General features: G+C 39.6%; 1 protein-coding gene across 5 annotated transcripts in view; it reads left to right on the top strand.

Moving 5' to 3' along the window:
- Window positions 1-3287, top strand: part of TEAD1 (TEA domain family member 1 (SV40 transcriptional enhancer factor)) — a 98882-nt gene extending 95595 nt beyond the window's left edge. For all 5 annotated transcript variants that reach the window (XM_010189868.1, XM_010189871.1, XM_010189869.1 and 2 more), the window contains 2 exons: window positions 1364-1516; window positions 2513-3287. In XM_010189868.1, coding sequence (XP_010188170.1) covers window positions 1364-1516; window positions 2513-2626 — 267 coding nt within the window. In that variant the 3' untranslated portion in view covers window positions 2627-3287. The remainder of the gene's footprint in view (window positions 1-1363; window positions 1517-2512) is intronic.
- Window positions 3288-12813: the final 9526 nt, after the last annotated feature.

The raw sequence follows: 12813 nt of genomic DNA, 5'->3' as shown, positions 1-12813 counted from the left end.
TCTTTTTCCCTTCCATCCTCTAATCCTTCCTGAAAGAGTATTTTTCTTCCTAGCGGTGTTTGGGTTCATTTTAAGTCACCGTGTTAAGTAAAATCCTAGTTACCTGTTGCTTTGGAGACCCTCCTCCACCCTGCCTGTGGCACCCGTTTGTGGAAAACGTGCAGCTGACATCAGTGCTGCCTCCTCCATCATCTGGCAGGAAAAAACTGAAGCACAAATGCTCTTGCTTTCATTTCCAAACACTTGACCAGTCACGTAGCCTGTTTGGAACCATACTACAGTGACACACTTCCCTCTATAATTATATTTTTTAAACATGGTGTGCTGTGTTTCATCTGTGCTCATGCTTATTTTATCTTATTTTATGCACAGAAAGGGATGCTTTCCCCAGTCACCAACAGCTTTTGCATACAAAGTTGCATATTTCCTTAACATGCGAGGACCTTTATTTATTTTTTACCTTTTTTTTCTAAGCACAGAACTGTATGCATGGTCATGTAGCTAGTTGGTTTATTGTACAGTGGTACTGCAGCTGTTTAACCTGTCTTCAGTGTACTGTGCCTCACATCCACATCTGTTATCTGCAATACCGTTTTTGTACGGGAGCTTTAGCCTACAGCTGCAGATTGAGCCTTTATAGATGTCCTGGTCACTGTTCATGCCCTTCTTATACTAAATATGTTTCCTGTGCATGGTGACCGTAAAAAAGTTTTCCATAATTTCTATTATGCCACGCTTAGAGAAAGCCAAAAAATCACACAAGCCACTGAGTACCTGATCTGAGCAATTGGTAGTTGGGCAGCAGGGGTCTGAGTCACAGCCATACCCTCCTTCAGCTCCTTGTGAGCCCCTGCAATCAGAGTGAGTCTGGTTTTCTTCTGACTGTAGTCTTGCATCTTTCTGTAATTCAAAAATTGCCTATTAAATCATGCAATAATATAGCTGTGTTTATATGTGTATATTTATTCATAAATATATAAGCTTATTTTGGCTGTTCCCTTTGCAGACAGTTGCCTCGAAACTACTGTACAGCCATCTTACCACAAATTTTTCTGATTAATTCCTTTTTATTTGACTTAGACTTACCTTTGTGTAATCCTCACCTGTTCAGTTTTTTAATTCACAGCTTAGGCAATAAGCAGTGATACTATAACTTGCAATAATTAAGAGCCCTTGAATTTTTAGCAAGGCACTGCATAGCTCGGGCAGGGAGTTAGCAAGTAGGCATGTGTGTATATGTCTGAGAGCCACTGTCTCTATTTTCCGTCTATACAAAGAAAGAAAAAAATTATCTAGCATTCACTTTTTTGCTGCTTCTGAATTCTCTTATTCTAAATGGTCTTTTTTTTCCTGTTTTATTTAGACTGAATATGCAAGGTTTGAGAATGGCCGATTCGTGTACAGGATAAATCGCTCTCCAATGTGTGAATACATGATCAACTTCATACACAAGCTGAAGCATTTACCAGAGAAATACATGATGAACAGCGTGTTGGAAAATTTTACAATTTTATTGGTATGGACTCACTTTTTATTTTTCCATTTCTAAAATACTCTCAGGCTTTCTGTCACTTGCTTAACTTGCAATATTTAGAACCAGTTTTCGAATCCCTCAGTCATGTTGCTTACTAAGGAAATAATCCCATTGACTATAAAGTAATACTCTTGGAATTGTGCACTACAGATGCTAAGGATGAAAACGCTATGCTGGCTGAGAACCTGAACAAACATCTTTGTTGCTCTCCAAAGATTCAGCTTGCTGCTCTCTTTTTTTCCCATGCAAGTCTGGTGTTTGTAGCAAGCCTGAGGCAGTAACTTTGAACCAGCCCATTCATCTGATGTGTTCTTTCTGAGATGCCAGTTATAATACTGCAAATGTCAGCAGTGTTAATGAGTTCTTGGGCCAGGAAAGCATGCAGTAATGGGTACACCCAACAGGTGATCTAAAGCATGGAGTATGGTCCACACAGTAGCCTTTAAGCCAGTTTCATCCAGTTGCCCAGCTTGCTTTCGCTGTGGCTTTGTGGTGGCACCTCAGCCGAGCACTTAGAGCCATGCGCTGCTGCTGCTACCATTGGATTTGGGCAGGACCAGGGGCTGGTGGCACAGGAAGGGGTAGGGCCAGGAGCACAGAGCCATGGGCACTGTGTTCAGCTGCCTTTGGCAAGTGAACACAAGGTGTCACAGATGCACTGGTTTCCCTTTGCTGAAGCGGGATTCAGGTTGAGGAAGGCTAAGCCAAGACGGCATGATGGCAGCTCATGGTCAAGCAGGGTGAGATGAATCTTGGTGCCCTTCACTGGGAGCTTCAGCCCCACAGCTCAGCCCCAGGGTGAGGTGTGTGAGCTCAGTCACAGAGGTCAGTTTAAACTGACAAAGAGCGAGCGAGAGGCCACACATTTCTAACAGCCACACCTAAAGACTGTCTAAATCAAGCTGGTCATTTCTTGTTTTGGCCCTGGCGTGTCCGAGTTTGTAACATACTGTCTACCTCTTCCTTCCCCTCCAACAGGTTGTAACAAACAGGGATACACAAGAAACCCTGCTCTGCATGGCTTGTGTATTTGAAGTGTCGAACAGCGAACATGGAGCACAGCATCATATCTACAGGCTTGTAAAGGACTGATCAGTTATTTATATATACACTTCATTTCACATCTTTATCAAAACACAGACTGTAAACCTCAACACTAAGTGGCAGTGCCTCTGGCCCAACTTTCACCCACATTTTTCTAAATCCTGTTTTAGTGAAGTCATTTTTAATGTGTTCATATATAATTGTAGCTGTGAAATTCTGGTACAGTTGTAAAAATTATTTCTAAAACTAAGTGTTCTTCAAATTTGTAAACCACGGTTCTTTGGGAAGACTGTATTTAAGAACCTAACGCCTCTGTCTGTGGAGGCCTATTTTTAATTCAGATAGAAAAATGTATGACAGAGCATTTGCCATGGGGAAAAACTGACAGCATTTATAAGAATTTATTTTGGGTTTTTTTCCAACATGAAACACTTGTTTTATGATGCAAGTGAAATTAATCTTTAGCTATAACTGTAAATGAGTACACAAAGTTAATAATCTTTATAAAATTATCTTTGTAACTAATTACGGTGGAAGATATGGAGGAATGTAATTCACTAAATTATTTTTTAAAATGAAACATTTTTTCTGTTTGAAGCCAAATGAAAAATATAGCCTTAAGAAATGCCTGATAGAAACAGACACGTCCTAAAATTAGGCAAATTTTGTATTTTTTTCTCAATGCTAAAACTAATTTCTAATCCATTAAGCAGGTATTGCAGAGAAAGAAAACATCATCCCTTATCCCTAACATATCTAGTGTATTTTAAAAGAGTATAAAGCTGTATTGTACTAATATGAAAATTTGATTATTTAATGAAAAAGATGGCTCATTTTGCAATAAGTAGGTAAATACTGAAGATTTAGACTTGCATTATATGTAGTCTTGTGTGTGCAGTTATATTTTATATGGACAACTATGTTTTCTAATAAGTTGAGTGAAAAACTTGCAACTCTGAAATTAACAGATGAACAGAAACAACTGACATTGCGACAGCATTGAGTAATTCGTAAACTGAAAGCAAAACACTAATGTGTTTGAAAGAAGAACACGTACACCTCTGAAAGGATCAACAGCTTTAATATCTGTGAGACGCTAGAAAATCACTACCAACATCAGACAAAGAAGATTGGAAAGTGGAGATTTATTTTCTCCTTTTCCTCTTTATCATGGTGCTCTTACACCTCTCCCAGTCGTGTCTCCAGTTCTGACTGGCAAAGACCTTATCTGAAACAAATGCATACTTACCACGTGGGGTCTGATGTCCTTGTGCATCCAGATGTGGTAGCATTCATCCTTCTGATATATTCAGGGAAGACTTCAGGAAGTGAAGTTCAGCTGGAGATATTTTAATACTGTAAGGATTCAAACCATGGATGTGGGTGTGGGGGATTGTCTGAGGTACGCACATGTGAGAGGAGTCTCATTCCTCCTGGCTACACCAGAGAGCGTTGCTCTGTTTCTTTTCTTCTGCTGCCCAGCCGGCACTGCCCTGCAGTTGCCCAGGCAGCAGTTGTTTCAGCAGGTGCCAAGCCAGCAGCGGGTTCTCACACAACACGTTTGTCTGAAAGGCTGAGGGCTGCCCAGCCAAGCACAAGCCACCTTAAAGACCAGTCATGAGGTATCGGCAAAGAGCGTTCTTGGGAAGGTCTTCTGCAGTCGTGAATCAAAGAAGTTAACATTTAGCAGGTCCCTTCTCCCTGCCCTTTACCGATACGTGCTCATGCACAATTTAAGTCTAGAATGTACTCCCAGGCACAGTGCTGTAGTCTTCAAAAAAAGCCAGTCTTAATTTTGGATATTCTATTTCTGCATAGTACCCTCTGTTAGAATTGTCCATGGCTGAATTATCTAGACTAGAACATAGCCTAGACGAGGTAGGGGGTTGTGGTACGTCTGCGTCAGACCAGGTTCATCCTTGACACTGGTGAGGACTCAGAGGATGAAACAAACATCACCAAAAGGAAGACCGCCTAAATTCCTTAGCCTGCCTCTGAGCTAACTCTAGTGGGTGGATGAGTGCTGTGATGTCTAGCTGTTACCTGCTTGTGGATATTAGGGCTGATGATCTTTCGGTTTATATTCTGTGAACTGAACAGAGAAATATGTCCATGGTAAGGTCTCTTTTAACATTCATTTTTTTAACACTAACAATCACATCAGGAAAAGCACTGCATTGTAACAGCCTAATGGTAGCCCTTTATTCTAAGCACTTGGTGTTACAAGTCAAAAACTACGTTTTTGTTTTATTTTGTTCTAAAGTTGTCTTTTATTTAGGGTTTGAATTGTGGTTTTGGTGGTTTTATTTTTTTAATAACAAGCAAACTCTTTGAGGCATATAAAGTATGTAAGTAAATTTGCAAAACCAGGTACAGTTCTTTTTTTTAACAGAATCTGGCACACTACATATGCCATAACTATAGGGTATAAAAAGTCACAACGTTTATTGGTGTTCACATATGTAATATTTGGGAAACTACTTCCATTGTCTTTTCTTTACACTTCTGTAAATGATCCATACCCTGTATATGTTAATTCTTAAAAGCCTTAATCCTTCAACTGTTCAGTGTGGGGTGTGTAGTCCAACAGGCTGCCTGTAAACTGTGAGCTCTTTTGTAAGCTGGAAGTACTTATCTTGTTACTGTTACTTTTTTGTAGGAACCTTTTAATTGAGAGCTGCCAAAGCATTACAATATGCAGTGCCTTAGCATTATATTAGAAGTACCTTTAGCCTCTTAACTTAAATTTTATATATTGTTTTATTAATTGGTTCCATTTTTCAAAAGTATCTGTATTTTTTCCCACAGAAACACTCTTTGACTGCTTGGTCTAAACCAGCCTTCTGTACGAGTCAGTCCCATTACTACGCAGTTAAATGTCTATACCAAAAGGAAAGGTTACAGATTCTTAGTTCTCCGTGAACAGTGAATTGTATTAATAAATGCTGCCTTTTTAAATTTCATGACCAAATAATTAATTGTGACTCTTCTGCACTCTAGCATGAAAGTGCCTTTGGTTTGAAATTCCAGCTTAGAAAAGTGCTGCCATAATAATGACAATTTGTAGAGAGACCAAAAATATTTAGTTATCACCGTAATGCCTTTGGTTTATTGGAATAAGTTGAATCTACAGGCCTCCATTCACAAAAAAGCACCATTTATAGCAAAGTAATTTTGCTTATGATCAACCTGCTGAAGAGTAGTCTACTGTTTGCTGTTTCTGACAGCACTGCAAACCAGCAACTGATTTGTCTGTGTTATAAAAGTGAAAATGATTCACATTTGTATTCTCTTCATCCCGTTGTGCATCTGCTTGATGAGAGATCCATATTCTGCAGAGTTTCAGACAGTGGACAAAGTGACTTTATTGTTCTCCTCTAATAATATTTTGGTGTCTGTGAAGATTTTTTGTTTAGACAAGAGTCTGTTTACAATGTTGTGCATGCTGAAAGTCAGATGCATAAAACAAGAGGAAAACGGAGAACAGACAACAGTTAGGGTAAATGGAATTGTGTGTTTTTAAGCATTGAAATGTTGAGTGTGGGCATTGTGGATGAAGGTGCTGTTAGAGAAACTCTGGCCAGCACGATTCAAAACACAGGGTTGTTTTGTTTTGTTTTTCTCCCATATGATGTCTTGCGAAAAAAAACAACAAACCAACTCCTCTTAAAAACGTGTCTGTATTTGATACCTGCTGTGAACGGGGGCCATACTGTACACTACAACTAAAATTGATGGGAAGAGGAGTAAGATTTTAAGAAAACAATGTTAGAAAGAGCAAATATCAGCAAAACCAAAAGCTGTCAGAGGGACTATATAGTTGTGAATACAATTTTAACTTGATTTTTAAAGTATTTCATGAAAACTAAGATTAACTTTTTATATATAGAAATATTGTGACACTGTGTGGTAAATATTGTGATAATTCAAGTTCCCTGTTTCTAAAATATTATTTTTGTTATTCCTTCAAGGTCTAAATCTCACTTACCTCTGTAAGACAAGTAATCCTGTTGAACTCAATAAGACTGAGGTAGGGCAAAGACACTTTTGCCCCACAAGCAGAGCATATATTTTCAGTACTTACCAAACATTTCAGCTGTTCTAGTCAGTATTCGTGATAAACTACACTTCTGTCTCATTAAAATATTAAAATAAGCATAATGGTACCATTTGGGGCTGTTAAAAATTACTACTAACAAATGTAGTTTTACTTACTTGAATTCCAAAATTATTTTATTTAGGTACTGCACCACTATTTTGAAGGAATTGCAGATATAATGCCTGTTTCTTGCTTTCCCTTTCTACCACAGCTACAGCTCATTAAGTTTGGCAGTAGCTTCTTCCGTTAAAACCTCCACGGTATAGGCTATCTGAAATAATGAAGGGTGTACATTATGTTGAATGTAAGTAACTGGCCAGTTCGAGGCATATACAACATTTGACGTACCGATCCATAGCTATTTATTTTTCCACTGCAAGTCCTAGGGCATACTCACTTTCTGAAGCAGTTCCCTTTATAGTTTTCCCAGATCGCTCATTGACTCATACTGAGAAACCTTTTGTCTACCCTTGACTTGACCCATACTGATACGCATACCCGGTCACACAGCAGATGTATAATAGAGTCCAGTTTTGTACTTTTCTCAGGATGATCTCTTTGCCCTCTTATCTTTCATATTGAGAAGTTTAGCCCCCTAAAAAAGATTGAGGCTGGGTAAGTCAAAGTACAAGAAACACTTTGGACATCGTCTTTTAACTTTTCAGGTCATTCTTGCTGAGATCATGTAATTAGTTTTACTGTGTAAATTAAATCTGAAATGCACTCAGTTGACTAAGAGGAGATGGATCCCTGTTACCTCCTTACAGAATATGTGGGTTTGTTTTTGTTTTGTTTTGTTTTATGAGCCTCTGATTCAGGCTCATGACTGCAGACAAAAAATACAATATGTGCCTGAAAAAAAAAAAAGACAAAAGAATTTTATAACATTGAAAACCTGAATAGCCTTTAATTCTTCAGTACATTTTATGTAAAACAGGTTGGGTTTTAGTTTTGTTTTGGGGTTTTTTGCCATGTGCATTTGTTCACATTTGTAAATGACTTAATGGAATTCTCACTTTATGTTTATTTGTGTAATGTGTATAAAATGGGTTTGTGACTTAAGCATATTCATATATGGTCAGTGGTTACTTTAATATTGTACTGCTGCTGGTAACTTTTGATGTAGAACTTGCCTTTTGATGATAAAGTACCTCTAGGTTAGACAGGGAGGGAAGGCTCTTTGAAAAAAGTGAATGTTCTCCAATGTTTTCTTAACATATTTGCAGAAGCTTTCAAAAGGAGTTTCAGTCAAACCTCTTGGCAGTACAGTATTCTTGTATTTGTTATTGTCTGTGTGTAGGTACTGGTACCTTTTTTTGTTTAAAATGTTTTAAGTGTTGGCTTTAAAGTGAATTTATCTTTAGTATGATAGTAATATGAAAATTATAGGTTTTGTGTGCAGAGAATTTTTTTATAAAGTGCTTTGTAAAAAAACAAAAATGTATTCTAGCTTTCGCGGTACATATGTGTGATAACTTTAATATCCATGACAGTTAAGTGCAATTATTTCATCACTCTAAAAATGCTATTTTTGTGTCGGTTACTGCAGGTGTTTTCATGTCTTTGCAAAGTGACACATTTTGATGCCTTCTTGATAAAGTGGTAGAATTTTTGTAGCTTTCTAGAAACTTTGTATTCATACAGTATCGATTGAAAATAAAGAAAATGAAAGTGTTTTGTGCATTTATCTTAATCGCTTACATCAATCTCTTTTTAATGTTGGGTGCAACTTTCAGGAGCATTTTCCAAAGCAGCACAAGGCCAGACTTGCAGAAATATCTGTGTGCCTCCCTAAAGGTGCAATGGATGTCCAGCAGGATTTACAAAAACCTGTAGGGATGACACTCAAGGCTGGCACATCTGGAAGCCGTGTTCCACAACACGCCCATATGTATTCTGGTTAAGGTGACTATCTCTAGCTTGTGTATCTTCCTAAAGAAACAGTGGTGGATTTTTTGAGCCATCATTTAAGCCATATTGTTTTCATAGGAAAAGCCACCCATCCTCCTTTATTCCAGAAGCAGGAATTGACCTATTCAAAATCTTATATATCAAACGGTATCAAATACATCAACAACTTGGCTACTAAAACTGACTGAGGAACACAGTAGTAATCTGAGGTTGAGCTGTTTCTTCCAGACGGACACTGAGATCTGTGGAGATGGAGGTCCTAAAAATGTGACATTTTTCAAGATACTGCTTTCTAATTTTACTACTTGCCCATCAGCTAGCAGCTGTACCTGGTATGATGAGAGGATGAAACACGATCAACTTGCCTACCACATTCACAAATTGAAACTATCTAGCTAGGAAAAAAAAAAAAAGAAAAAAAAGAAGAGGGGTATCCTGGATCAACTGAAATCAATGGGAACATTACCAGGGCTTGGCAGAGAAAAAACAAACGTACATCTGGCTCATCTTCAGCTTCAAAAGGAGAGCAGTGGCTTTTGAATAAACCACATGCCCCTCCCACACACCCCAATTCTCCTTTTGGGTGGCAGATGTTCCACTGCCATTTTTAAAATGCCAGCAGAGCACCCCCCATGTGCAAGATGAATGGGTTGAGAGCAATGCACAGCCATGGTCTGTTTTGACCCTGTTTTCTCTTCTTTGTTCCCCATTAAGTATATGGCTTCAGCCCTTTGAAGTGGGTTAGCTGTTTCAGAAGCAACCTGCTTCTTAATTAAGGCTCTGCTTCTTCATTAATTTAGGTTAAAAATCATAAATCTTCCACCATTGGGAAAAATGTCATGCAGCATTTCAGGCTGGGAGTTCCTGCGTAATGTCACACCACTGGTTTATTAAGGAGCTGCCTTCAGCAGAAGCGATGGCCTCTTCCTCACCATGCACAGTCTGGCTTATGTGAGCACAGCAGCACGGGCAGGGACCCAAGAAGCCAGACCAGTTACTCTGTGCCATTTCATGAAGTGTAGAATGAGGAGCTCTACACGGTCCATAGACTTTTCTGTGGGTTTTTTGTTGTTTTTTTTTTAAGATGCAGCCTATTTGACACTGCAAATACAGGACATATTTTTAATGCTCACAAACTGAAGTAAAAGGAAGATTCAGAGCTAAGCAGCGTGTTAGCAGATGTCTATAGTTCACCAACACAGCTCTAGCTGTTCATCCCAACCTGACCTTTCGCAGCCTTACTATTGTTGTGTGGGGCCTTTTGAGCAGAAACAGCTGAACAATCTGTCACACCAAACAGCTGCAGCTTAGAAATGTTCATAAATAATTACCTGCCTTGTAGAGAGGTGTGATAATTGGTTAATGGTTGTAGATTGTTATATGAGCGCTGTTGTTTTGTGAGAGCTAGGGCTGGAGAAACTAGAAACTTGGTGAAGGTGGGAAGGGCACCAGGGAGTGGTAGAGAGACTGTGCTAGGAGTGGAGGGAAAAGGAAAATTGTAGAAACCTGGAGTACAAGTGACTGTGAAAAAAATGAAAAGATGAGGCCAGGGGAAGCAGGAAGAAAGGAGGAAAAGAATCATTTGAAGACCACTACCACCACCAAAGTCCATCAGAAGAAGGAGGGAGAACTGACTAAGAAAAAGGCTACAAAAAAAAGCAGACAAATATTCCCCTGCTAGGTCAGTGAATAGAACTGAACTTTTTTCTTTAGTCTTCCCCCCCCGTATTGCTTCTTATTAGCTCTTTCCAGTTTTGGGACATATCCTCTTTAAGCTCAAGGGAAAGGGCTGCTGTAGGCCTCCACTCTTCTATGCCTCACTGTGGAGAATCTATAAAGCCCCAAAAAAACCTCTCAGCAGCAAGGCACCCTGGAGCCTTCCTGATAGATGAAGAGCTACCAGTTTGGTTTCAGTTGGAAAACAGAGAGAGAGAGAGAACATGCATGAGCAGTAGTATCTGAACCAATCAGCTGAGCAAAGACAATTGAGTGCAAGTCACTGGTCTCAATTTACCCAGCACTGGTGATTTCTCAAGCCACCTTCCATATATGTGTGTTTTGGGGTGTGTGTGCAGAGTCTGTTCTAGGTGTGGGCTAATGAATTTCAAAAACATTGCTTTCCTTGCCCTTCACTTTATCCTAGAGGCGAGTGCATAAAGATGTAACCTTGATGTTATTATTAAATTGGAGCAGAAAGCCAAAAAGAAAAAATAAATTGTTTCCCTAAGTCTTTATCAGCTGTTCAAGGCATCCACACACAGGGAGCAGTTTTAGAGCCCTAGGCATAACAGCTTTTCCCTAACTCTAATAAAGTCGATGTCTCACTAAGGCTGGTGGTTGGGGGCCATCAGAGCAAATGGTGCAGGAGCCATGATTAATACTTCGCCCTTTTCATTCCTCTCACACAGTTCACAGAGGGGATTAGTGCACTGCTTGTGCTTGGCTTGCAATGCACCGTAATGCTTTGCTTTCTGGACCTCCAGCAAAGCCAGTACACGGCAGCGGCTTTCAGACATACTCTGTTTGAACAGAGCACTGTGCTGTACGTGCAGCTGACTTTGCCAGCAGATTAACAGACTACAAACTGGGCTGTTTTGTTTTTTGGTCTTTTTTCCTGCCCCAAGCACATAAGTTTATTAGTCATATTTAAAGATCCTTCTCAAATTATTTTATTATGCTGGCAGAGCCTAAAGAATAAGGGGTTTTTTTTTCCAGACTTTAAAAAAATTCCTTTCTGATAAGATCACATGTTCTTTACAGTGTTATCAGAGCATTTTTTTTTTCAGAGATACTTGGTTTTTTGTATTCCTTCACCTGTGATGTTGAACTTCCTAGTGAGCATTATACTTGGCAAAAAGTACAAGAACAGCACTCAGGTTATAACCATTCCCTTCGGTACACTATGAGAACACCTTCTTTTTGATGCAGCTCTACATTAACTAAAGGCGATGAAGGGAGGGTGGATATCTGTGTCTTCACGATGTTTGGCCTTTCCATTAGCTTTAAACTGAGCCCATATATGACAAAACTCAGGCAATGTAGTACTAGAATCAACCACATTGTGCACATACTGCAGCATTCCACAGCACAGCAAATTTGATGGCTTCATTATAAAATATCTGCATAGGTTTTACTATGCCTATATTGTATTTTTAAGATGTTTTAACCTAAGCTTTATCATCAGAGCACCATGACGAGTGGAAACTCAACAGTGCAGTTCACCTCCAGAGTTTCCAGCAATAATGTGGGAGACACAACTCAGCAGAGTTCGTGCTCCTCTATCTCCTGCAGTGATCTCCTGTTTTGAGGGAGGTGGTGGTGAGTAATGTTCAGGAGGTGTCCCGAGACTCTCCAGCAATAGGCTCTGGCTAAGCACAAAGGAGCAGGTACATGTGGTGCAGTAACAAGCAAACTCCAAATCTTTTGGCTTCCCTGCCCACTTTCACCCATCTCCCATCCAATAAAAGGACACAATGTCAGGTAGTCAGCGAACTAGCACATGAACAGGGGATCTTGAGATCTGAGACTCCCTATTTTTTGCAGATTGTACCTCCGACTGCTCCCTTCTCTGAAAGGGTATTACTTGAGACCAGGATCACCAGGCTCACAATTCCTCTTGACTCTGGGTAAGGTGTCACAGGGCATGCAGAGCACTCAGACACAACTACGGCATCAGCTTAGCAATTTTTCCATGCAAGTAAAATGTCTTTCCATTAAAAAAATATCAGTGCTGAAAGTGCTACAAAGGTAATGGGCACTCAGAGAGCAAGTCTAAGGGCTCCAGAGCCGCTGAGATGAGACAAACAGGACAGCTCTGCATGGCCAGGAAGGCTCACTCCATGTGCTCTGCTCTAGGCCTGTGTGGTTTCTCAGCATCTACTCCTGCAAACTGTAGCACCAAGGTAATAAGCACAACCACAGCGGACAAAGTTAGCTTGAAGATACCTGAATACTAATGGAAAGAAGCATTAGCCATGGGGATTAGCCATGATTTAAAGATGAAGCTGATGAAGCAGGAGATAGGGTAAACACTGTTTCAGAGAACTGCAGAGAAGGTGGTTTTCTTTCTACTACCTCTGGTCAGATACATAAAAGAGCAGAGACAAAAGTCAGTGTTAAATAAATGGAGACAGCTAGAAAAGTATTCAAGAAAGATAAATGAACTCAGAGGACTAGACTGAGAAAAGTGTACAGGGTGCTTATTAATATTAATTAATATTAATAT

Source organism: Mesitornis unicolor, unplaced genomic scaffold (assembly GCF_000695765.1).
Source record: "Mesitornis unicolor isolate BGI_N332 unplaced genomic scaffold, ASM69576v1 scaffold52488, whole genome shotgun sequence".
NCBI lineage: Eukaryota > Metazoa > Chordata > Aves > Mesitornithiformes > Mesitornithidae > Mesitornis > Mesitornis unicolor.
This window is presented reverse-complemented; position numbering and strand designations above follow the sequence as displayed.